Consider the following 27512-nt stretch of genomic DNA (forward strand, 5'->3'; position numbering starts at 1 on the left):
GCACCAAAATTTAAGTGATTCTGAACTGAAGAGAGGACTTGGTCTCATGTGGGATAATGAGATGACAAACTTATTGAGCAAAATTAAACTTAGGCAAAAAGCAAATTTTAAAATACATCAAATAAAAACTTTTCCTACAATCTTTACATAAAACTGAACTATTGTGATATAAAAATGGCTGGGTGTATATAAGGTACCATTTAGTGCAAAACAGAATATATATACCTTTACTTCAGTAATTTAAATAGAATATAATCTGCAAGTTGGTATGTATAATATATTTTAAAAATCTACATTCTGTGACCTTTACAAAAGTAGATATACTCTTTACTTTCAAGTTAGAAATGGCGTAACAGATTTACCTTTGGATATTTCCAGTCAATGGCTCTATAAAATGAAAGATAATACAAATCTAAGTCATAAGCATTCAATACATTAACATGCAAGCCATCAGTTTGGGCCCTAAAAGTGAAAAGTGATGGATACTATATAAAATGGGAAAAAAAATATACCCCAGATTTCCTCTTGTTCAAAAACTTAGTCTCCGTGTATTTTTAATTATTGGATAATTTGATGAAATGACATTCAGTGAAGAAATCTGACTACTAACAGTACTCACATTAAAAATGTTTTCCTTGGGGCGCCTGGGTGGCTCAGTGGGTTAAAGCCTCTGCTTTCGGCTCAGGTCATGATCCCAGGGTCCTGGGATCGAGCCCCACATCGGGCTCTCTGCTCAGCAGGGAGCCTGCTTCCTCCTCTCTCTGAATGCCTCTCTGCCTACTTGTAATCTCTGTCTGTCAAATAAATAAATAAAATCTTAAAAAAAAAAAAAAGTTCTTTAAAAAAAATGTTTTCCTTAAAATGAAACTAATGAGTAACGAATAAGCCCCATGTACTTATTGTGCCTAAATACAAAAGTAAACTAATGACAGGGTAAAAATTTTTTTTTAAGTTTGACAATTATTGCACTTGTTTCCTTTCCCAAACCCCCAGTGATATTAAGAGAAAAAAAAATTCTAATTATTTTCACCTCTAACAATTTAATCAGGTACTTTACAAAAACATTGTTCTAAGGGGAAGTTCAACAGGAATTGCTTATTAAATTTCTAAATTAGACCAAAACAAGGGAAACAAAAAGGGGTTCAAAAAGTTAGATAACATTGGGGGTGCTCAGGTGGCTCAGTCAGTTTAGTGTCTGACTCTTGATCTCAGCCCAGGTCTTGATGTCGTCTTGATGTCAGGGTCATAAATTCAAGGCCCACGCTGGGCTCAAATATAATAATGATAATAATAATAATAATTTTAAAAATTAAAAAACTATACTATGTAACGACATGGATAATAATAAAAAAGACAAGTAATATCCAAAATTTAGAGGAGCACCTGGCTGGCTCAGCCAGAAGAGCATGTGACTCTTGATCTGACGGTTGGGAGTTTGAGCCTCATACTGGATGTAGAGATTACTGAAAAAAAAAAAAAAAAAAAAAAAAAAAAAAAAAAAACAATAAAAACCTTTAAAAATATTTTTGAAAATTCAACATTTTAATAGCTACAATCTTGGTGGCAAAAGAAATCTAAGATTGTAGATGGATGAATGGAAGTGTTCATTATAACAGACATACACGGAGTAACCAGAAGATCTATTTGTATCAAACTCAGGGAGCTGCTCCTTTGCAAAAATGTCCTGACACTGGTTAACAGTAGGGGCAAAGGACGGAAGGTGCAAGTAGAAATGTTGAGTGCTCCTTCGTTCATTTGAAAGGATCTAGAAATCTGCTTATTTAGTAATTCACCAAACAGGCCACTGACTTCAAACGCTTGGACTTCTAGAGACAGCCACAAATCAGCCACAGCTTCTGCCCACAGAATGATTCAGTCCTGGAACCGTGGCTAATCCCAACAGCAACCTGAACTCTGGATGACATCAGTTTTCTACTTCAGTTCCACCAGACAAGACCAGTCACGAAGTACTTGCTGCTACTGCCTGTTTATCATGTCCCATGGGCACGGCATGGTAAGTGGTGGCCCAGGGTATGGTCGGTACCGCGTTTCTGCACACCTACGACTGCATTCCCACATCTCCTTTTTAGGGCAACTACCCAGCCCACAGCAATCAAAAAGATTGCTCTCCCCAAGCCAGGAGGGCCTGGCTTGGAAAACCACTCCCTAACCCTGGTGAAGGTGAGGGTGAGCCAATGCTACTCTGGAATGTGAACAGGGAAGAAAAGGAAGAGAAAAAAGCAGTGTGTACCAGGGAGAGAAGACACTGGGAGAGGTGTGCTGCGGAGAGGGACGCCATCTTTGAGCTCAGAACAGAAGTCAGAACTGCCAGGCGCAGGCCACGGGGGCTCTCCCTTTTACAGTAAACACCCACTACCTCTGGCAGTCGGCTTGATATGTACCCCATAATTCAGGGACCTAGCAATACAGGGAAAGGAATAGATTTCTGAGTTATGACTAACTATAAAATTTTTATTTTCTCTCTCAGCAAATTTTGTTTTTTAGGATGACCAACTATGGTCACAGATTTACTTTCAGAATACTTACTAAAAAATAGTAAGTAAAAATAAAGGAATTATAAAACATTAGTACATTATATTCTATGAAAAAGTTGCCATAACTTTTATTACCCTAAAAATATGAGGAATCGTAGCCATTATTCAAAGCATTCAATGACTAGTAATTGGGAATCCCACTATTCCTAACAATGGCTGTTACGAGTAGTACTGAATACATTTGTAGCAAGTATACCTCTCTCTGAAGCTCTTTTTCCTAAATATTTTTAATGTAATGTGTAACATTACAAAAGTAGCTTGCCCGAAATCCTGGGTCATAATTCCACTGGGTTTGATATCCACATCTGCTCTTAAGATTGCTTATATTTACCCAGCATACTCAGGAGATGTATTAAAAACATAGCCATTAACTAAAGGCCTTTGGGACATACGTACAAAATTAGAGAACTGTAAGTATGCAGTCAGATACTACATTAGCAATATTACTCATTTAAAAAAAAAAATGCCAGTGGGGTTCTCTATCCATTAAAAGTCAGACTGCAAAACTCGACATTGCAAGCAATCTTCCACACCATTTGGGGAAGTGTTGTTTACAGATAATAATGAATTTTCTCCAATTATTTTACTGACATAATCTCCTAGAGGTATTTCAGAATGACATATTCATGATGAGGAATTACATTTTTTAAAAATGGGCTTGGCAGGGCCCCTGGGTGGTGCAGTCAGATAAGCATCTGAGTCTTGGGTCATGATCTCAGGGTTGTAGGATCAAGACCCAGGTCAGGGAGTCTGCTAAAGTTTCTCTCTCCCTCTCCCCCTCCCCCTTTCTGTGCTTCCTCTCTTACATGCATGCTCTTTCTAAAATAAATAAATCTTAAAGGAAAAAAAAAAAAAGAAAGTTGGGGCTTAGCATTTGTGTAAAGGAGCCTCAGGTTAAACCAAAGGATGGATTTTTTGCACAGAACAGGACAGGTTTTTCAAAGGGCATCTGCCAGGGGAAGGCCAGCTGATAGTCATTTCTATGTACCCCACAGGGCCCAGCGCAGCATGGATACTTGTTAGGCAAACATTCCTACTATGTGTACACAGAGGACTAAAAAAACCCAACCAACCAAACAAACAAAAAACAAAAAACAAAACCATTTCCTATAGCAATGCCACAGGTTAACTATAAGGTCTTCTTCTGGAGATGCCTCCTTCCCTCTCCCGGTAATTCAGTGATTCCTGCCCTTCCCGTAAGTACTGTTATGGGAAGAGGCAGACTTATACACGATCGGAAACCCAGTTCCAGGAAGCACAGACAGGCCCCCTGCTTCTCGAGCTTTCTACCAGGTATCCCCAAACAGGAAGAAGAAGAAAACTACATGCAACTGCTCTAACATGGGCTGTTCAAGGAGCTAGAGCCAGCCTCTCTCTACCCTCCGGCCTCCTGCCAGTATTCTCGTACTAGCTGAGCATGAGAAGTGAAAAAAGTCAGGTAATAAAGAGGCTTTAAAACAGCTGAACCAACAGAGGCGCCTGCGTGGCTCAATGGGTTAAGCATTCGACCCTTGATCTTGGCTCAGATCATGATCTCAGAGTCATGAGCCCCTGCACTGGACTCCAAACTGGGTATGGAGCCTGCTTAGGATTCTTTACCCAATCCCTTGTGCTCGTATGCACCCCTGCTCTCTTTTCCTCTCTTTCTCCTTTCTCTCCAAATTAAATAAACAAATCTTAAAAACAAAAACAAAAACAAAAAAAACCCAACCAGCAGAAACACATTCTCTTTCTTTTGTCTATGCATCTCTGTATCTTTAGGCAAGTGAACACAAACTCAAATTAACTTGAGTTAATGAAGAGAATCAGTTTAATAGTCTTAGAAACCATTAAATGTACATCAGGTGACGAACCGTAAAAACTATCAACAAGCACTTCTATGGTTTCAGCCTGATTAGTTCTCCCGTATAGATTTAGAAACTCGCTTCAGCAGAATTTATTTCCGGACACAGATAGTACATCTCAACTTAACTTACAACAAAACCTACCCATCTCTTCATTAAAACACATTTCTAGAATCCAAAAACCTTTCAAGATAAAAGCACCAAACAAATGAGAAATACAAGAAAACTTTTTCAACCCGCAAACACCCCCTAGCAAGCATCACAATGATAAAAGACTGAAAATTTTCTTCATGAGATCAGAAATAAGACAGGGATGTCCTCTCTCACCACATCTTTTTGACAATGTACAAGAAGTCCTAGCTGGAGTATTTTAGTAAGACAAAGAGACAAATGGAAGAAGTAAAAGTCTCTCTCTTTGCTGATGATATGACCTTATATATAGAATCCTCAAAAAACTATTAGACCTGGGCACCTGGGTGGCTTAGTCGGTAAAGTGATAAGCGTCTGCCTTTGACTCAGGTCATGATCCCAGAGTCCTGGGATGGAGCCCCCCATCGAGCTCCTTGCTCAGCAGGGAGCCTGCTTCTCTCTTTCCCTCTGCCTACTATTTCCCCTGTTTATGCTCCCTCTCTGTCAAATAAATAAATAAAATCTTAAAACAAACAACAAACAAACAAACAAACAAACAAAAAACCCAACTATTAGAGCTATTAAGTTCAGTAAGGTTCCAGGACACAAGATCAATATAGAAAAATCAGTTGTGTTTCTATATACTAGAAGCAAATAATCTGAAAATGAAATTAAGAAAGCAACTGCATTAACAACAGCATCAAAAATAATAAATACTTAAGAATAAATTAAACCAAGTAAGTGTAAAGTTTCTATACTAGAAAATAGAGAATGCTGGGGAAAATTAAAGACTTCAGTAAATGGAAGGACATACTGTGTTTATGGATAGGAAGACTCCGTGTTGTTAAGAAGGCAGCACTACCCTAATCGATCGACATTCTTAATCAGTTCAAACCAATCCCTATCAAAATTCCAACTGCCTTTTTTGCAGAAATGGACAAACTGATACTAAATTGATATGGAAATGCAAGGGATTGATAAGAGCCAAAGCAATCTTATAAAAGAAGAACTCACACTTCCTGATTTCCAAACTTACTACTTCGTTTTCTCTGTACTTATGGCATAACAGATGTTGAGATCAATGGAAAGAACTGAGCATCCAGAAATAAACCCATACCTCTCTGGAATCTGATTTTCGACAATTATGCCAATACCATTCAATGGTGTAAAAAATAGTCTCTTCAACAAATTGTAGAGGATACTGGATACTGACTCCAAAAGAATTATATTGGACCCCTACCTCAATACCATATACAAAAATAAACTCAAAACTCAAAATGGATCAGTTACTTGAAAGTAAGGCCTTGTACTAGAAAATTTTTTGAAGGAAACATGTGAGTAAATCTTCATGACCTTGAATTTCTTAGATACATCACCCAAAGCACAAGAGACAAAAGAAAAGGTAAACTGGACTACATCAAAAGCTAAAACTTGCGTGCTATGAATGATACATTAAGAAAGTGAAAAGAGGACTCTCAAACTGAAAGTATTTGCAAATCATGTATCTGTTAAGGATCTGGTATCCAGAATATATAAAGAAATCTTATAATTCAACGATAAAAAAATAACCCATTTTTTAAATGGGAAAATTATTTGAATAGACATTTGTCCCCAAGGATATGTAAATAATCAATGAGCACATGAAAATAGGCTCAATATCATTAGTCATTAAGGAAATGGAAATCAAAAACCCAACGAGGGGCGCCTGGCTGGCATAGTCAGTAGACAATCTGACTCTTGATCTCAGTCGTTAGTTTGGACCCCATGTTGCAAGTAGAGATTACTTTTTAAAAAGTCACAATGAGATACTACTTCATACCCATTAGGCTGGCGATTATTTAAAAAAAAGAAAATAAGTGTTGGGGAGGCTGTGGGGAAAGTGAAACCCTCATACATGGCTAGTGGGAATGTTTAATGGTTCAGCTGCTCTGGAAAACAGTAGCTGTTCCTCAAAAAGTTATACATAGTGTCCCCATGACCACCCAGTAATTCCATTCCCAGGTATATATGGGAGGGAGGGAAAACATAGGCTCACATGGTGACCTGTACATGAATGTTCACAGCAGTATTGCCATTTCATCCCCAAAGTGTAAACAGCCCACATACTCATCCACAGAGAAATGGGTGAACAAAATGTGGTGAAACCTAAGAAAAGAACTTTGCTCAACAGTGAACGACTTGAGGGACTGACTGACGCTACTACAAGGATGAACCCTGAGAACATTTATGCTCAGGGAAAGAAGCCAGACACAAAAGGCTCCATGCTCCATGTTACCATTTATGTGAAATGATCAGAATAGGCAAAACTATATAAAGAGAGAAAGGAGATTAGTGGTTCCCAAGGGATAGGTCGGGGGAGGGGGCGCGTGGTATGGGGAGTGACTGCTAATGAGGACAGGGTACATGAAAATGTTCTGGAGTTAGAGAGTGGAGTAATGGTTGCACAGCTCTGTGAGCATACTAACGTCAAGAATTATACACTTGGAAATGATAAATTCTATGCTATGTGAATTAATAGCCAAGTATTAGAATATGCATTTTTAGGATTGCCTCATATTTCATTAGGTGATAAAAATCCTCATTGTTCAGTCAAATGTTATAATTCCTCAACTCTGACTTCACATGTGGTAGATTTTCAGTAATTTGATCTGATTCTGATCCTTATACAGGCATGCCCTTCTCAAGAGACCTCATTCTTACATACATGAAAAATCAAATCTAAAAAACCATCTATGTTAGGGGATAATAACATAAAAGAAGGTTGACTTGCAGGTTAAAAGGATTCTCTAGTTGAGTACCTGTATACATCCATTATTGTCTATATGAAATATGAAGTTTACCAGCTTTTTTCCCCACACAAACGTAGGGAAGCCTATTTGTTACAAAAAGCAGGATGCAACTAATTATTTCTTGCATGCTACAGTGTTCTACCTCTGCCTCACACTGAAGCAAAGGTGCATACATTTTTTAAAAATGCATTTAAGAAAAAGACATAAACAAAAAAAGAAAAAAAACCACGAACATACATGTGTTGCTCAACTTCTGTCTGATCTTTTTCAGCTGAGTTGGTTGGAGGAGTTACTAAAAGGTGATTTCCCTTAAATTACTATAAAATGAATCTTATCAAGAAGGGGATCTTGACCCATTATTCTAATTTGCAATTATGATTGATACTATTTATTTTTAAATCTTCCAAATGGCAAGAAAACTGAATAAAAATACAGATAAGAAGTTAGGCAGTTGATCTCAAACCAAAAACTTTCCAATTCCATCTTCCGAACAGAAACAGCCTTTCCCTTGAATCTGAAAGCTAAGCCTTACATCCATTTCATGATTTTGCCCTTTTACCTCCAAGTGTTTCATATAAAAGATGGGCTATGGCTAAAACAATAAGACAAAATAAATATATGTATAGCTATGGTCACACACACACACACACACACACACCCCACACACCCCACACACCCCCTCCTGTATCAGAGTTCAGGATTTATATCTCAAATGCTGCTCTCCCCCCTAAAAACATAAAATTCTCCTGCCTTCTAGGCTGTAGAGAAGGAATGCATGGAATTTCATCAGAGCTATAAGATCAAGCTTGTAGCATACAGTTAAAAAGCAATATGTAAGTTGAACAAATCATTCTATACTAATACAGCAAAAACACCTGTCATTACACTTATGTGTCCTTTCTTTAAAAACAAAATACCTTACAATAGTACATACTCTGTATGTATGTGGCCTCTACTCTGTCATGGGCAGAATTACAGGATTATTTCAAAACAAATGAAATAACATCTAAAAAGAGGAAAATCTACCTAATACAAAAAAAGTATGTGAAATTTAATTTCAGTTTTAATACAATGTTGCATAAATAAAGCAAGGTCACTTCTTCAGCTATAAGTGACACAACATTGCTTAGTTCTGGTGGGTGAGGCCCCAGTACTTACTCCCTCGGGCTTTCACCCACTAAGTGTCATTTTTTAAAAAAGATTTTATTTATTTGACAGAGATCACAAGTAGGCAGAGAAGCAAGGCAGAGAAGAGGAAGCAGGCTCCCCGCGGAGTGGAGATCCTGATGCAGGGCTCGATCCCAGGTCCCTGAGATCATGACCTGAGCCAAAGGCAGAGGCTTAACCCACTGAGCTACATGCCTTCCTACTAAGTGTCATTTATGCTTTCGCTACACTTACTTGAGTGTTCAAGTCGATTTTAAGTAGCTTTGGTGAGACTCCTTTGAATGAACACTCAAGCAAGCCACATGCCCCCCCACTAAGTATCATTTAGACTTTCACTACACTTGCTTGGTGTTCAGTCAAACGAATCTCACCAAAGCTACTTAAAATCGACTTGTTTAAGTTACAGCATAAATGCAGGTTATCAAGTTCCAGTCACTAATCAACTGACAATTAAGCTGATGGTCCAAAGTTTAAGTACTTATTGGGACTGTCTGATAAAAACTGGAAAAATCTGGAAGTTTAGGCCTAAGCGGGGAATTGCTGAGAGAAAACAATAAAAAAGCTCATCACAGAACAAGGACAATGTAATCACACTGGCAGATGACATTTCTTTCACAAGTCTTTGGAAGGCTCCACAGCACGAGGCAGACCTGACAGGCCCAGTTCTCTGAGCGCAGATGGGTCTGGAAAAGCAGGAAGCAAAACACCACATTAAAGCATGGTGAATAAAGAAAGAAGTATAAGCAACCTTCCCTGACCAAAATGGAACTTCTATGGAACATTCCATGAAAGAGTGGCTTGGCTGATTGGTAAGATGGTAGAGCAAGCAATACTTGACCCAGGGTCATGAGTTCAAGCCCCACACTGGGCCTAGAGCTTACTTAAAAAAAAAAAAGAGAGAGAGAGAAAAGAACAGAAAAAAGAACATTCTATGTAAGTGTCAATCCATGTTACTTCCTATTCAGCTATGACATTTCTCAATCTGTACCTCTAAACAATGCAATGATGACTATGAATTGCAATTATTTGTATATGTATGAATAGGTGTACAACTATGTTGTTTTAAATCTGCAATTTAAAAACCTTACAGGGGAGTGAGGGGATAAAGCTTTACTGTTAAGTCTGAATCCCCTATACCCTGGTCCCAAGCCATCCTTCCTGACATCTAGGATGTCTAAAAGGAACATTTGCTCTTTATTTGACCTATAAGAAAGTGCTCCAAAGCCCCAAAGAAAATATTTAAAAAAGAAATCCTTCATGCCTTCTGATGTTATAAAATAAAACACAAGTACATCAAAGACTAATGAACTAAAAATCTGGAAGCCAGGTTGCTGGGGTCTGAGCTGACACTATAGTGACCAACCGTCCCAGTTCACCTGAGATGAAGGGGCACTGGAAGGGGGACTTCCAGTGCTAAAACAAAGAAAGTCACAGGCAAATCAGGATGAGAGCTAGGTCGTAAGCCACTGGAAGCACACTTCCCTGGCTGCTGACATATGGACAAGATAAAGGGCGAAGGAAGGGAACGAGTAGACCAGAGGTCTCCAGGGCCCTTTAGTTCTAATTTACTATGGCCCTATGACATATTTACACTATATTCACTTAGGTCGTATACTGCATGCCATAAGCGAATGTATCCTTACATAGGATCAGAGAGCTCTAGAGATATTTTCTGAAGCTATGTGTTAAGTTTGGAGTTATAGAAGCTTAACCGTGAAGCATAACTAGGAGGTCTTTGTTTTTTTTAATTTTTCATTTCTATAGCAAAGAGAAAAACCAGCTCCTTTTAGAAAACATTAAGCCAACAAAAGATACCCTTCCAATACCAATATCCAATGTAACCCCTTCCCTGCCTCCCAGGTCACCGGAGACCCAGCCAAGATATCTGGGCAAAAACTTAAAAAAACAGGATATTACTTTGATTTACTGACAGCCACTGTGAAAGAATATATTTCTACGTTTTTAAGAAAACGAGAACTTACAAATGTGCGGTTACAAGTAACTACGAAACCCAAGAGCAAAGCAAATGCAAATGTTGGTTTCAAATAGCAACCTACCAGAACAATAAAGCCATAACAGAAAAAGATAAATAAGGCCTTGAATTTTTAAGAGTATGTTCACTTTTATATGTATGCTGTAATTTATATCTTTAATCTGAAAAAAAAAACCCACCATTTGGGAGGATACAAGACAAGCTATATGGAAGATTAAGTCATAGTCTCATGTGTGGTAAAGTCAGAACAAATGTTCAGGTTTCCTCTTTCCTCATTGGGCATCTTAATAATTTAGGGTACTATCTGACTCGCTGGTACTCATATAGATGCCAATGAAATTATTTGTGCCATGAATACAGAATTATGAGAAATGTCTAAAAGCACAACTAAAGAAGTAGGCTTGGGGCACCTGGGTGACTCAGTTGGCTAAGCATCTGATTCTTGATTTCAGCCCAGATCATGACCTCAGGGTCGTGAGATGGAGCTCTGTGTTGGGCTTCACACTGGGTGTGAAGTCTGCTTAAGATTCTGGTGTGAAGTCTGCTTAAGATTCTCTTTCTCCCTCACCCGCTGCCCCTCCCCACCTCATGCTCTCTCTCTCTCTATTTCGAAAAGAAAAAAAAAAAATCCAACTAAGTGACTTTTTTTAAGGCAGCAACATTCAGGGAAAGCTGTAAGAAAAATGCCTCTGTTCTTAGAAAATGACAAATCCACAATATATTTTTTTAACTCACCAGTGAACTATTCTATCATTTCTCATCATTGTTCTTAGTAAATGGGTAGCTGAGTTGTCAGTAGAATTAGTCATTAGAAGTCCTTAGCTTGGCATCGCCAACAAGAGATTTCTTGTTAAGGGCAGCCTCAGAGTGCGTGTGTGTGTGTGTGTGTGTGCGCGCGCGCACTCACACATGTGGCTCCAATGTATACGTTCAGCTGTGTGCTTCTCCTTGCCTCTTCACACAGAAATTTCTCCCCCCAAATCAGTCCACAATAGCCTGTGCCCATATCTGTCACAGACATTGTGGGAATATAAAGGTGTGTGCAAGAAAAACGGGTCCCAGACCTCAAGATAGTTATAATTTACTTGGGAACATGAGACGTATTCCCATGAAGTCTTCCCAGTGCCAGCAAAATGGATGGCTACCATATTTTTATTAGTAATATGGGGGTGCTAACATCTGCAGATTATTTGCATGAATCACAAAGCCTTAATCAGAACAGGTAAGAAAAAATAAATCCATGCCATTTATTTCAAATATATTAAAATACAATAAATATACAATAAATAACAGAATTTATTTTGAGCATATAATGAGCAGCATACCAGTGCAGCATAGTAAAAAAGATGGGGTGAGATTCTTTTAATGGCCAAAATATCACATAGACTCATAAATTATGGGAAAGATACGGTTTTGCTATTATTATCCCAGCAATGCCAATGGCAAAGAAGTGCGGCTTTGAGGTTTTTCTCAAACCTCAGACGTATGTTGAGAAAAATCTTCCGGGTGGAGCGTCTGGGTGGTTGAGTCAGTTAAGCTTCTGACTCTTGGTTTCAGCTCAGGTCCTGATCTCAGGGTGGTGAGAGGCTTCAGGCTCACCAAGGAGTCTGCTGAAGATTCTCTCTCTCCTCTCCTTCAGCACCTCTCCTTTTGTCCCCCTCCCAAATAAATAAATAAACCTTAAAAAAAAAAAAAAAAAGCTGCTGGGCTAGATAGGCAGGATTCTAGTGATCCGGGTTTGGGCCCTAATTCCTCCACAATCATATCCTCTCTTGCCCTGATTGTCTACCTGTACTAAATGAGGTCTGAACTACATGATGGTCAATATTCTTCTAATGAATATTCCATTCTTCGATAAATATAACCAGGTTCCATCTCCTATATATCCGCCCTCTACATTCCATTAAATTACAATGTACAACATTAAACTATTTGTGAATCTATTATTTTAATTTTTTGTGCTTATATACTGACTTCTTTATGGCAACTGGCTAGCAAAGCAAAATCTTAATTCATATTGCTAAAATTTAGCACTAAATAGTCATCAGTTTTATATTATCTAGTTCTAATAATCTACCCAGATTAATGTGGCATCTTGTTCAATATTGGTATAGTAAGTTTTGGTTAGCTACAATTTAAAATGGCGAAGCTCAGATCAAACAGTTATGTATTCATTGTTTTTAGCTGGCTTAAAATTGGCTTAGCTACATAGCAACCGAGAGTAAGGAAATATTTAATTTCTCTTTTTATGATAATCCAGTGACAACATCTAAGTATGACTTTGGTATAAAAAGGCTACATAAACATCCTTTCATCTGGTAAGTCTCATTAAACCCACGGCAAAAATTAAGAGCAGAAGAAGATAAATATGGGTTGTAGTATCAAACTATTTCTATTACCATTTTTTATGTTAGAAATATTCTTGTTTGGACATCTGAATGTTAGGACAATTATCACCTAGTAATAGCGGTGAATTCAAGTAAAATCAACTCCAATAAAATGCTAAACAATACAAGCTCCCCTCATTCTGAAACACTCTGTTGAATCATTTCAGTGAAGAGATAAAAGAAATCCAAAATGGAAAAAAGAAAACATGCTCAAGGATCCATGAAGCTGTATGATAAGGTGAATAATAGAAACAAAAATAAATCAGGGAATTGAGAAATATGCTGGAAAAGTTTTTCACATACTATCCTTGCTTGTATCTAGCTCCATTATACAGTTTAAAATTTGGCCAAAATTTTTAAGTATTTGTTAAACAGTTCCCGCGTGTGACATATGTTTCCAGGATACTTCTGACATTGATATGAGAGATTATAAAACATTTAGAAATGAAAATGTTGCTCTCCAACAAAAAACACTGTAACTTCCAAGCTTCTTCTGAATTCATAAGATGGAGAAACATTTGGAAAATAGTACCTTTCAGTTTTAAAATGTTCAAATAATATACTTTAAAACAAACACAAAAAGTGTAATCGTTCAAGACAAGGAGGAGACAAGCCTAAATAAAATAAGATCCTAAAATTTATTCTAGGAGTTATTACTTTTCCTTTGAAGTCTCAATTCTATTTACTCCATTCTAAGGAAATTCTTTCCTCCCTTCAGCTGGGAAGGATAATTTCTACCCTACCAGCACGATGACAGTACCACTGTAGGGCTCTCCCAGCAAGCAACACATGATGAATAGGAAGTAGTGTCAACTCTTTCTACCAAACATGTATGCAAGAATCGATTTGCAATGCGTTAATTGAGGAACTCGGCAGAGAGGCTTCTACTGTATCTAGCGGATCTAAACTTGAGCTCATGGTAACACTGCACGAAGCTATGGTAGATAAAAGTGATCGGTAATGCCAAGAGAACAATCCCACTGACAACACAGACTCCTCCAAGAATTCTCCCAGGCATGGTGATAGGATACATATCTCCATAGCCAACTGTAGTCATAGAGATAATCACCCACCAGCAGGCAGCGGGGATGCTGGCGAAGTCCTTGTTGGATGTTTCCAGGTCCAACCCATGTTCAAGAAGCTGAGAAAGTGCACTAAAGATTGCCATGGCAACACAAATGAAGACGAGTAACATAACCATCTCTCGGTAACATCGTTTGAGAGTCAGACCAAGTGTCTGGAGACCAATGAAGTGACGGGCAAGCTTAATCACCCAAAAAATCCTCATCATTCTAAGCACCCTCAAGGTGACTCCAGCCCTCTGGAGTTGAGAGTTCTCGCCCGTAAACACGGTCATTAACACGGAGATGTAATACGGCGTGATCGCCAGTAAATCAATGATGTTCAGGGGTCTCTTGACAAACTCACACTTGTTTTTGGAGACGATGAACCTCACAATGCACTCCGCCGTGAACCAGCCTATGCAGATAGCTTCAATTATCCTGTCAAGAGAACAAAGGAAGCATTGATCATTTTATTTTTAAGCATTTTAATAGCTCTTAGATATCTTCAGATAGTACTACACCGACAAACGACTTCAGTTACTTTTTCCAGAAAACACAAAGAACAGACAGCATTACCAACATCATCAGACCCACCAGGACACGACAGAACCACACACGTTACAGTGCAGAGGAAAACTGAACTTGGTCAAGTTTCTATTTATAGACTACAGGTAATAACTAAATATGTTTTGTTTGTTTGTTTGTTTTTTGCCCGTCACTTGTCTTTTAAAAAACTGACCTCTTATTGGGGGTCTTAAAACGACCTTCTCCGAAGCTAGCCACCATGTGAAACGTTACTGACTCTGCGAGCATAGCGGTTCTCTGCTGCGATGCCATTATGAGGTGGGTCAGAATGACTATTCTGACAAAGGGTGGACACAGCCAAGCTTTCGATGATTTATTTCTTGGTAAATAAGCATAAACTCAAGATCATTTCCTAACATGCTACACTGCTTTCCTTTCCTGTGGGCCCGTGTGGGAAACACGGAAGCCAAGCCAGATTTCAGGGTTTGGCAGAAGCATCAGGTCATGACCACCCTCATCACAAGGGTCATCGTGGAAGGAAAGGCTGAGGGCGCCTGGGCTGAAATAATCACTAGGTTCTTCCCCAAGGACCCAACTGGCGGGTTGGTTTTTCCATAGCTATTTTTATGTGACATGTATTTTAAAATATAAGGCCACATTTTACCTAGAGCAGTATTTACCAACCTTTCCACATCACTGCATGCATTGAAAATAAGAATATTTACAGAGCCCACTGGCAGTAAGGGTAGTATTCTTGACATTGAAGACACCGACCCCGGGGGGCTCTGGTTCCCTTGGCCCTTGCCTGTGTGCCCCAAGGCTGAGGAAATTAAATCTTAGCACACGGTCTTGGAAGCCTTGATAGATATAAAGCCCTGAATAAATAAATTGAACCGCGTTCTCCTACTATAGCGTTGGCAGAGCTGTAAAGGTTAATTTCATTTATTTACAAAAACAGGTAGTACATTCACATGGTATCAATTTAAAAGGTGAAAAAAGAAGAGTAGAGAAAAATAATTCTCTCTCTTGCCCCATTCCCCAGTTCCTGGGCCACAATCCTTTCAGAGGCTCTAGGGGAGAATCCACTCCTTGCCTCTTCCATCTTCCGGTGGCTGTGGGCATTCTTTGGCTTGTTGTGGTATCACTCCAGTCTCTGCCTCCTCCTCTTCTGTCACAGTGTCACACCCCTCTGTGTCCTTCTTTTGAGTATACATGTGACAGCACTTAGGGCCCCCTCAACTAAGCCGGGATAACTCCCATCTCAAGATCCTTAATTTAATCACATCTGCAAAACCCCTTCTGCCATATAAGGAATACCAGTTGGTTCCGGGTATTAGGACCTGAAATGTTTGGGGTAAAAGGGAGGAATATCTGTCGGCCTACCACACAAAGTTACCACACCAAGTGAGCAGATGAAGTCACAGCTGCCCCCACTATTTCTCTACTGTATTATCTGCTGCTCTGCTCATGAATCCCATTACCCTGTGGTTGCGGCAGCTGCCCTGTCCCCACCAGGCCATCAGTAAAAGCTGCTACCATGATGGCCTCTTTGAACCTGGAGGCTTAGGAAAGTGGGTGGGTAAAGAAACTTGGTAGACCTAATGAATAGGAAGCTGGGGTGCATGGGTGGCTCAGTGGGTTAAAGCCTCTGCCTCCAGCTCAGGTTATGATCTCAGGGTCCTGGGATCAAGCCCCACATCAGGCTCTCTGCTCAACAGGGAGCCCGCTTCCCCCTTTCTCTCTGCCTGCTTCTCTGCCTACTTGTGTGTGATCTCTGTCAAATAAATAAATAAAATCTTAAAAAAAAAAAAAAGAATAGGAAGCTGCATTTTTTTCCCAATATATAGTTTTAACAAATAGAGTACCACATATGACTTCTTATCAGGAATGCTCATCAAATATTCCATGGATTCCCCCATATTTCCAGCCCCCCTGCAGGTAGCTAGGATCATATGACCAGTTTAAACCAATGAGCCATGAGCGAAATGACTCTATCACTTCCAGGCACTAGCACAGAAGTCTCTTCCCGGCCATGGCAACCTGGAAGGCATGTGTCCTAAGTGGCTCCAAGATGGTTGGGACCCCTACCAGCCCAAGCCCCTGGGTGTCTGGATAGAGAAAGACAGACAGTCCCCATCCTGACAGGACATGTGGGCAACAAACACATCTTTGGTGGATTCAGCTGCTGAGATCTCTAAACCGGATGTTTTCCTAGGGAATAACCTGGTACATATGGTAAGCCATGCGACGCACGTTCAAGAGGGATTGCAGTAGCACACAGTGGGGATGGTCACCACTTTCTTTGTGGTTAAGACGCACCAGTTCTCCAACTGGAGTGCTGAGTCTCTTCCCCAGCCAGACGGGAGCGAGAGCGCTGTGCCCAACCCAGGCCCACTGCCTGCTGCCCCGGCCGCAAGCTCACACTGGCCTTCAAAGGGCTCTCCCAGCAACAAAACCCTAAGATTCTATTAAATGAAGAAGAGCAAAAATTCTAATGGTGCCAAAAATACCAGAACATGTTCTAATTATTTCCACCAGCAGCCAAAGTTGTTCAGATTAAAAAGGAAGAAATCCAAAGGGTGCAGAATAATCCCCCAGTAAGGGAATTTCACAGAGGTGAACTCCTCTGTAATGAGGCCCTCTGGGCTCTTCCTGCCCCGCCCCCAAGTCAGATGCAGTTTATCCAGAATTCCATGCCAAGGGGATGAATCAGTGAGACACCCCAGGCATCCCTCTTTCACCTAGGACGATGCCAAGGCAGTCTCCCAACAACAAACACGACGAAGCCTGCCAAAACGCCCCATGTTTCCAAATGGCACTCTCACCAAAGCCACCACTGACAACTGCTAGAAAACCGAGGTCTGTTTTACTCAGGGCTGGAGCCAACAGTCGGGCACTCCCCAAGGTTATGTCTATCAAAAACAAACAGGAAAAAAGAACCAAAGATACTGAAGGACACCATAGTCCTTGGAAGACCATTTTGATTTCGAGGCCTAAACACAGAAGTTCATGAATTCGTGGCTAATAAAAATAGTTACCACTTACTTAAGTGTTTCCGTTGGGCACTGTGTGAAGCACTTTACAGACATCATTCCATTTAGTCCTTTCCTAGAACTCTATGAAGTGTTTATTTCCTGATATCCCCATTTTCCAGATGATGGAACTGAGGCTAGGAAGTTAAACAAATTTGCCAAGGTCACACAACTGAGAGACTGCAGGGGCACATATAACGAAACCCAGGTCTCTTGGGCTTTGAAGCTCTACGGAACATCTGAAAATGCTGAAGATTTTTATGGCAAAGTTCGCTGTGAATGTTAAGTGACAGATGTCAGTCAATCTTGTGGTCTCCATGGTTGATATATTTGAGCAGCATTTTTCCAACTCTCAGTTCTTAACCCATTAATGGATCGAATCTGACATTCGTTTCAGAAATTGGAATTGAAAATATCAGAGTGCAAAGGATAGTTTTACAAAACTTCTGTTTCGGTTACATAGAATTGTACCCTGAGGTATGATGTAAAATGCACTCCTTCCTGCAGGTACTGAAGACCACCACAATTACCGGCTCCCATAGGTCACTGGACAGATCCCCCGTGAGAGAAGGCACATCCAGGAATGACGCAGAGGTTTCCAGAGGCTCCAAAAGGGGAGCAGATGCTTTTAGTACTAACCAGTTGTACTCCCACCCAGACAAAGGCTAGACAGAACACAAGAGGCCAGTAACTATGCTGTGTGAGGTCAAAGTGAGTCTCCCTCTGTGTACTATCTTCTCATCTTTTCCATCAACATTTTATTAAGAAAATTTCAAACATCGAACAAATTCATTTACATTTATATTCTATACTTGTTTATCACCTATTCACCTATCTACCCATCTATTAATCTTTTCTTTAGAGGGAAATGCACTTCTCTATAAAAACTTCGAAGTGCATATCATTAACTAGAGTTCAATATTTGTTTCATTTTTTTCTTTTTTCTTTTAAGATTTTATTTATTTATTTATTTTACAGAGAGAGAGAGAGAGAGCGCATGTATGCATGCGAGTGGGGGTAAGGGCAGAGTGTGGAGTCCAACACAGGGCTTGATCCCACAACCGTGAGATCATGACCTGAGCCAAAACCAAGAGTCAATGCTTAATTGACGGAGCCACCCAGACGCCCCAATCTATCTTTTTTTTTTTTTTTTAAGAACAAAGTGTACTTTCTTCTAAAAACTTCAAAGTGCATATCATTAACTAGAGTTCAATATTTGTTTCGTTTTTTTCTTTTGATGTAAATTTTGCAAGCCATGAAATACACAAATCTTAAGTGTGCATTCACTGAGTTTTGACAAAGGCATAACCTCTATCGTCCAAACTCCTATCAAGATATACAGCATTTAGGGCACCTGGGTGGCTCAGTCAGCTGGGCAGCTGCCTTCGGCTCGGCTCATGATCCCAGGGTCCTGGGATTGAGACCCACATCAACCTCCCTGCTTGGCAGGGAGTCTCTTTCTCCCTCTCTCTCTGCCTGCTGCTCTCCTTCCTTGTGCTCTCTCTCTCTCTCAATCTCTATCAAATAATATATAAAATCTTAAAAATATATATATATATATATAGCACTCACATCACCCCAGAGAGTTCCCCACCTTATTTTTGCTATCACCTTCTCTCACTTCCCAGACCCATCAGACACTTAGCAAGTGCTCAACAGATGTTTGTCCAGGACAGTGTAAATGACTTTGAAAGAACTCAAGGGCCCCGGATGTCCACTCCACAGCCACAGTAAGTTTTTAGGTTATTCTGGGACCTTCAAGGAATTACCAAAGCATATCATCCAAAGGGTGTTGAATTGAGCTAGATCCTTTTCTTATACCATATACAAAAATTAACTCAAAATAAATTACAGACCTCAAACTATAAAACTCTTTGAAGAAAACACAGGGAAAAAACTTTGTGACATTGGCCTTGGCAGTGATTTCTTGGATATGACATCCAAAGCAAAAACAGACAAATGGGCTACATCAAACTCAAACACTTCTATGCATCAAAGGATACAATTTCTGAGCAGAATGAAAAGGCAATCTACAGGGCACCTGGGTGGCCCTGTTGGTTGATCCACCAGCTCTTTGTTTCTGCTCTGGTCTGATCTCAGAGCAGTGAGATTGGGCCTCACATTGGGCTCCGTGCTAAGTGCAGAGTCTGCTTGGGTTTCTCTCCCCCCTGCCCCTCCCCACCCCCCACCCCCTGTGCTCTTTGCTCTTTCTCTCAAATTAATAAATAGATCTTTTAAAAAAATTATGTTCCTTTTCTTTTTAGGATTTTTTATTTACTTTTATTTATCTGTCAGAGAGAGAGAGAGAGCACAAACAGGAGGAGCAGTAGGCAGAGGGAGAAGCAGGCTCCCCAATGGGCAAGGAGCCCGATGCGGGACTGTGTGCCAGGACCCTGGGATCATCACCTGAGCCGAAGGCAGATGCCTAACTGATTGAGCCACCTAGGTGTCTCTAAAAAAATCTTTAAATCTCTATGGGGCGCCTGGGTGGCTCAGTGGGTTAAGCCGCTGCCTTCGGCTCAGGTCATGATCTCAGGGTCCTGGGATTGAGCCCCGCATCGGGCTCTCTGCTCAGCGGGGAGCCTGCTTCCTCCTCTCTCTCTGCCTGCCTCTCTGCCTGCTTGTGATCTCCGTCTGTCAAATAAATAAATAAAATCTAAAAAAAAAAAAAAAAAAAAAATCTTTAAATCTCTCCAAGCTCAGTGTGGGTCTGCTTGAGATTCTTTCTCCCTCTCCTTCTGCCCTTCGCACTTGTGCACTTTCTCTCTCTACAATAAATAAATCTTTAAAAAAATTTTAGGGGCACCTGGGTGATTCAGTAATTGGGCAGCTGCCTTCGGCTCAGGTCATGATCCTAGGGTCCTGGGATCAAGCCCCACATTGGGATCCTTGCTCAGCAGAGAGCTTGCTTCTCCCTCTCCATCTCCCCCGGCTTGTGTTCCCTCTCTCATGGTCTCTCTCTCTTGTCAAATAAATAAATAAAATCTTTTAATTTTTGTTTTAATGGTTAAAGTGGTAAATTTTATTATTTTTTTTAATCAGAAAAGGCAATCCACTGAAAGGGAGATGTTATTTGCAAGTCACGTATCTGATAAAGTTTCAACATCCAAGACATAGGAAGAATTCCTAAAACTCAACAACAACAAAAAAATCTAATAATTTGGGGCGCCTGGGTGGCTCAGTGGGTTAAAGCCTCTGCCTTCGGCTCAGGTCATGATCCCAGGGTCCTGGGACTGAGCCCCACTTCAGGCTCTCTGCTCGACGGGAAGCCTGCTTCCTCCTCTCTCTCTGCCTATCTCCTCTGCCTACTTGTAATCTCTGTCTGTCAAATAAATAAATAAAAATCTTTTTAAAAAAATCAAATAATTTAAAAATTAGCAAAGGGCTTGATAAACATTTCTCAAAAATTATATACAATGGCCAACAAGCATATGAAAAGACGCTCAACATCACTAATCATCTAAGAAATGCACATCAAAACCATGATGATGTATCCCCATACCCAGTAGGATGACTATTATTAAAAAACACAAAATAACAAGTTTTGGTGGGGGTATGGTGAAATTGGACCCTTTGGCACTGCTGGTGAAATTACAAAATGGTGCAGCCATGAAGGAAATAATTATTGGGGGGGAACCTCAAAAAAATTAGGAACAGAACTACCACCTGATCTAGCAATCTTGCTTCAGGGTACATATCCAAAGAATTGAAAGCAGGGTCTAGAAGTGATATTTGCACACCTGTATTCATAGCAACTCTATTCATAACAGCCAAGAGAGGGAAGCAGCCCAAAGGTCCATCAACAATGAATGAATAAACAAATGTGGTATATACATACGATGGAGTATTATTCAGCCTTACAAAGGAAGGAAATCTGTCACATGCTACAAAATGGATGAACCTTGAGGACATTATGCTAAGTTAAATAATCCAGCCATAAAAAGACAAATACTGTATGATTTCACTTTTATGAGATAATCTAAAGTAATCAGATTCATAGAAATGGAAAGTAAAATGGTGGTTACCAGGGGCTAGCAGGGGAGGAGAAAGAGGAGTTGTTTAATAGGCATAGAGTTTCAGATTTGTAGAATGAAAATATTCTGGAAATCCATTTCATGATGATGTGAATATACCTATAATGTTATTGAAGTGTACCCTTAAAATTTGTTAAAATGGGGTGGAGTCGCCTGTGTGGCACACTTGGTTGGACATCCTACTTAGGGTTTTGTCTCAGGTCATGATCTCTGGGTCTAGGGATCAGCCCTAGTTTGGGGTCTGTGCTTAGCGAGGGGTCCGCTTAAGACCCTCTCTCCCTTTCCTTCTGCCCCTCCCACTCATGTGCATGGTCTCTCTTCCTTTCTACAATAAATAAATAAATCTTTTTTAAAAACTGTAAATGGTTAAAATGGTAAATTTTATGTTTTTCTTTTATCAGAATAAAAATAAATAAATAAATAAGGCTGTGGTGGGATTCAAACCCACCAAAGACTAGATCCTTAATCCAGAGCCTTAGACCACTGGACCATGCTGGCACAAGGGGAAAAAATGGTGCTAACCTCGTCATTAATTAACTAAGTGACATATTCTGCCTTACTTCAAAAAGATTTAAAGTTGGAGGCCCTGGATGGCTCAGATGGTTAAGCATCTGCCTTCAGCTCAGGTCATGATCCCAGGGTCCTGAGATTGAGCCCTACATTGGGCTCCCTGCTCAGCAGGAAACCTGCTTTCCTTCTCCTGCTCCCCCTGCTTGTGTTCCTTATTCCTGGCTCTTGCTCCCTTTCTGTCAAATAAATAAATAAAATCTTTAAAAAAAAAAAAAAAAGGATTTAAAGTCAATTGTTCTTAGGACTTGCACCAAGCAGAACCTGATTCAATTTTGGTACAACAGGGATAATTAAAAAATAAAAATATAAAAACAGTCAAAGATTGAATATTTTTTACTGGATAGTTGATTTAATGAAGATAAATGAACTACATAAACATACAACAGAACAGAACATCTGAAATAGTTACTAAATGCATGTTATAAATTTTATACATGTAAATACATTTGTATATATATACATACACATATATATATGCAATTATAACCAAACTTTATTAAAAATAAGTAGAATATCATAATGTATAATAATATAGCTTATGGGCACCTGAGTGGCTCAGTCAGTTAAGGGTCCTACTCTTGATTTTGGCTCAGTCATGATCTCAGGGTCATGAGATCGTGCCCCACATGGGGCTCTGCACTGAGCCTGGAGCCTGCATAATATTCTCTCTCCCTCTCCCTCTGCCCTATCCCACCCTCTTCCTCTCCAAAAAATTTTAAAATAATAATAAAATTAAATGAAAAAGAATATGACATAAGAAAACGCTATATTAATTCAAATCCCAGTAACTATTTCCTATTAAATTATCTTTAAAATTTGTTTCCTATTCTATTTCTTCCAGTTTTGTTGTGATGTGATTGATATAACATTGTATTAGTTTTAGATATACAACACAATGATTTGGTATATAGATATACTGTGATTGCCACAATAAGTTTAGTTAACATTCATCACTTCACTTAGTTATAGATATTTTTTTCTTGTGATGAGAACTTTGAAGATCTACTTATCAGCAACTTTCAAATATACGATACAGTATCGTTGACTGTGACCACCATGCTGTACATGACAATCCCGCAAAACTCTTGACCTTGTAACTGGAAGTCTGTACTTTTTGACACCTTCACCCACATTTCTCCCACCCCTGAGCCTGTCCTCGGGCAACCATCAAATTGTTCTCTCAATCTTTGAGTTTGGTTCTTTTTCAATTCCACATATAAGTAAGATTATACAGTATTTATCTTTCCTTGTCTGACCTATTTCACTTAGCAAAGTGCCCTCAAGGTCCATTCATGTTGTTAAAATGGCAAGATTTCCTTCTTTTTATGGATGAATACTATTCCATTATATTCTCCTTATTCACTCATCTGTCAGAGAACATTCACATGGTTTCCAAGTCTTGGCTATTGTAAATAATGCTGCAACAAACATGGAAGTACACTTAAATTTTTTATGTAAGAGCTTTGAATTATCTTTAAATTAGAATAGGATTTTAAAAATTAACTTTATGGGGCGTCTGGGTGGCTCAGTGGGTTAAAGCCTCTGCCTTCGGATCAGGTCATAATCGTGGGGTCCTGGGATCGAGCCCCGCATTGGGCTCTTTGCTCTGCGAGGAGCCTGCTTCCCTTCCTCTCTCTGCCTGCCTCTGCCTACTTGTGGTCTCTGTCTGTCAAATAAATAAATAAAATCTTTTTTTAAAAAATCAACTTTATTATTTTGGTGGGGAAAGAGGAAGATAAATGTGTGTATGTGTGTGTGTAAAGATAGAAGATTGTGATCATCTTTTACCCAAAATAAAAATACTCTGTCCTTCTTTTGTACATGAAACTATAGAGCACAGAAAAAAGAGAGCAGGATCCTGAGGCAGACCACCCTTTTCCACTAGCAACTCACTGCAGAACTTTGGATAAGCTATTTAGTCTCTCCTCCTGAATTTTCTTCATTGGTTAAATGGTGACAATAATAATAGAACCCATCTCTCAGGTTGTCATAACAATTAAATGAAATAATATAAAATAATAGTAAGGGCTCAACAGATTGTGGCTATAATTACTGTTGTTACAAACCATCTCTGGGCTCCGAGTCCTCCCTTCACACTCAAAAGGAGATCAGTTCAATGCCTTCCTGAGCAGAAAGAGAAGGCAAGGATGAATGCTACAGCCTTCCATTCTTTCTTCCTTCCAGAATTCTGCCTGTAATCTTATACACTGCTGGCTACAGCATAAATTGGTAAAAACCACTTAAAAGAGTAATTGGCAGGATATATCAAGCTTAATACCATACATCAGACCCAGCCATCCACTGTAAAAATTTATCCCACACACGCACCCTCATATTCACACAAGAACTGCACAATGAGATCCACTGCTTGTATTACGCAAGGATAAAAAAAGAGACACGTCTATGCATAGGAGATTGATTATATAAATGCATTTCCCAAAGTTATTAGGTTGAATCATATGAAATTTATATCGGCAACTTGAGGACTCTACCTTATACCCTGCGGGCAAGAAAAGGAATCAGGTGCATTACTGTGTTTTGAGGTGAAACATTCTTCAAGACATACAGGCGCAGAATGGTACGTAAATTACGTGGTGATTATGTGAACGTGCGTATGCACACACATGTTCTGGAAGAATACTCAAGAAACCGCAAACACTGGCTGCTGCCTCGAGGGATGGAGCCTGTGCAGGATGGAAACTCACTTTTTACTTCATTCCCTTTTGTATCGTTAAATGCTTTACCACGTGCGCATGTTATTTGCCCAGTTTAATAACAAATTTAAGAAGAAGTAAAAAAGCGTGCCCGGAGAGAAGAGCAATCAGCATGATGGAGTTGTCAGCAGTGTGACTCGTCCAGCATGACCCCAGAAATGCCACAAAAGGAGAAGTCACACCGTTCCTACCCCAGGCTTTCAGGCGTGAATGTATAAGGCATTTCCAATCACATTTCTAACAGGCACAGGCAGTCTAAGAATACACGGCGGGATAAGAATTCTCCAACATGCTGCACATCAATGTCACCACATTACCTGGAGTGTCTTTTTTTTTTTTTTAAAAGATTTTATTTATTTATTTGACAGACAGAGATAACAAGTAGGCAGAGAGGCAGGCAGAGAGAGAGAGAGAGGAGGAAGCAGGCTCTCTGCTGAGCAGAGAGCCCGATATGGGGCTCGATCCCAGGACCCTGGGATCATGACCTGAGCCGAAGGCAGAGGCTTTAACCCACTGAGCCACCCAGGCGCCCTGGAGTGTCTTTTCTGTCCTTACAAGAGTTTTCTCCCTAACAGTAAGCTGAATAGGAAAAATAGCAGAATTTTTTAAACAAATCTTGATTTTTCCCCGTGCACTTTAATTACCTTCAAAAATAAAATTTGTCTCATTCCTATCTTTTTATCTTCCAACCTAGATCAATAACAAGAATAAAGACAAGCAGATTATGTACCCACTCAGGTACCAAGCATCTTTCTCTAAATTTACGTGTATTCATTCATTTAATTCTCACAACTAAATGCAATAGGTTTTGTTATTTTCACCACTCATAACAGAGGAAACTGAAGTAAAGACAAGTGGTTTGCTCATGCCCCACAGCTCACAAACAGCAGATTAGTAATACATACTCATTGGTTATGTACTACATTGAATCCTGGCTGGGATTTATGTATTTCCTTATTGCTGTAATCAACATATGCTTGTTATTTTATTTTATTTTTTTACTTTATTTATTTGAGAGAGAGAGAGAGCACAGAGGGAGAGTGAAAGAGAGAAAGAGCAGGCTCTCCACTTAGCAGGGAGCCCGATGTGGGGCTCAAACCCAGGATCCTGGGATCATGAGCTGAGCCGAAGGCAGATGCTTAACCAACTGAGCCACCCAGGCACCCCTACACTTGTTATTTTATGTTCCCCACTTCACACTATGTGTTTACTCATGCCTGTGTTTGGATGGCCATTTCTTTAGAATACTGGCAGGAGAAGAACAGTGATAAATAGAAAGGCCAGTGGGAGTTGAGGATTGGCTATGTGGGACTAGGCTCCCTACTTGGATTTTTAAGGGGGTGCTGTAATTCTGCTGGATCTCTTGCCCTCTGCCACCTACTCGCCACGTAGCAGACAGGAGCACGTGTTCTCCCTGCCTGGGTAAAACAGGTTCCACCTCCTAGCTGCAGAACACAGTTTCTCAATGTTGTCTCTCTGTCCTGTTTTACCAAGGCAGGTACCAGATCCACGTTCTCTCTTTAAAGATAAAGATGGACCAGTGACCTTCTGCAAAGAACAACCAAGCTCTTGACTATATAAGCAAGGACTCCAAGGACCACAGCACCTGCTCTGCTAGGAGGGGGGGGTGATTCATCTTACATAAATCTCCATCAAACTTCAGAGTGTGTTTCCATGAAAAATCACAGGCAATTACTACAAATAATCCTTCCCTTCTCCTTTAGGCATAATAACCAGTTCATCTTCAAGCCAAATACATGAGTTACATGCACTGTGGTAGAACCTGAGGTGGTATGTGCCTTACTAGGAAATCTGTCCTACTAGTGAGAGTTAATAAAGCTGGATTCTAAAACCTAAGAAATGGTTATAATACTTTTAAGATTTTATTTATTTATTTGACAGATATCACAAGTAGGCAGAGAGGCAGACAGAGAGAGAGGAGGAAGCAGGCTCCCTGCTGAGCAGAGAGCCCAATGTGGGGCTCGATCCCAGGACCCTGAGATCATGACCTGAGCTGAAGGCAGTGGCTTAACCCACTGAGCCACCGAGGCGCTCCTGGTTATAATACTTTGGCAATGTGGCAGTGTGTGTGTGTTTAACGTTTGAGATGAAGAACTGAGACCCATTCAACATGCAAAAGAAGGGGCACCTGGGTGGCTCAGTGGGTTAAGGCTCTGACTTCGGCTCAGGTCATGATCTCAGGGTCCTGGGATCGAGCCCCACATCAGGCTCTCTGCTCGCTGGGGAGGCTGTTTCCACCTCTCTCTGCTGCTGCTGCTCTGCCTGCTTGTGATCTCTCTCTCTCTCCCTGTCAAATAAATAAATAAAATCTTAAAAAAAAACACAAAACATGCAAAAGAAGACAGAATGGTTTTATGAACACCCAAATATCCAGCCCCATCAGCCATCGGCTCATAGCTAATTCCTACACACACACACGCGCGGGCGCAACCATATCCTTCCTCAGGTATTATTTTGAAGTAAGTCCCAAAACCCTTTCTTGATGGTGAACCAGATATTCATGAAGAGAGTTGGGAAATGTCCCTGGCTTTGGTCTGAGTCTCCTTAGGTCAGTACTAGCCAGGGCAAGCCAATGTCCTGAAGTAAGGCTGGGATGGAAATCTATTACTTAGCTGGGGTTCTAAGCCCATGGAGTACGTTAGTTCATTCATCATGCAATAAGGCTAATGAGTACCTACTGTATACCAG

General features: G+C 40.1%; 1 protein-coding gene across 6 annotated transcripts in view; it reads right to left on the bottom strand.

Moving 5' to 3' along the window:
* KCNG3 (potassium voltage-gated channel modifier subfamily G member 3) overlaps positions 1-27512 on the bottom strand; it is a 70367-nt gene that overhangs the window by 12805 nt on the left and 30050 nt on the right. For 4 of the 6 annotated variants that reach the window (XM_082743304.1, XM_082743305.1, XM_082743302.1 and 1 more), the window contains exon 2: positions 13938-14366. In XM_082743304.1, the coding sequence (XP_082599430.1) occupies positions 13938-14366 (429 nt within the window). Of the gene's footprint in view, positions 1-11755; positions 14367-27512 lie in introns of those variants that run through there. The other 2 variants (XM_082743303.1, XM_082743301.1) reach the window with 1 other exon arrangement.

Source organism: Mustela nivalis (genome assembly GCF_964662115.1).
Source record: "Mustela nivalis genome assembly, chromosome: 8".
Lineage (NCBI taxonomy): Eukaryota > Metazoa > Chordata > Mammalia > Carnivora > Mustelidae > Mustela > Mustela nivalis.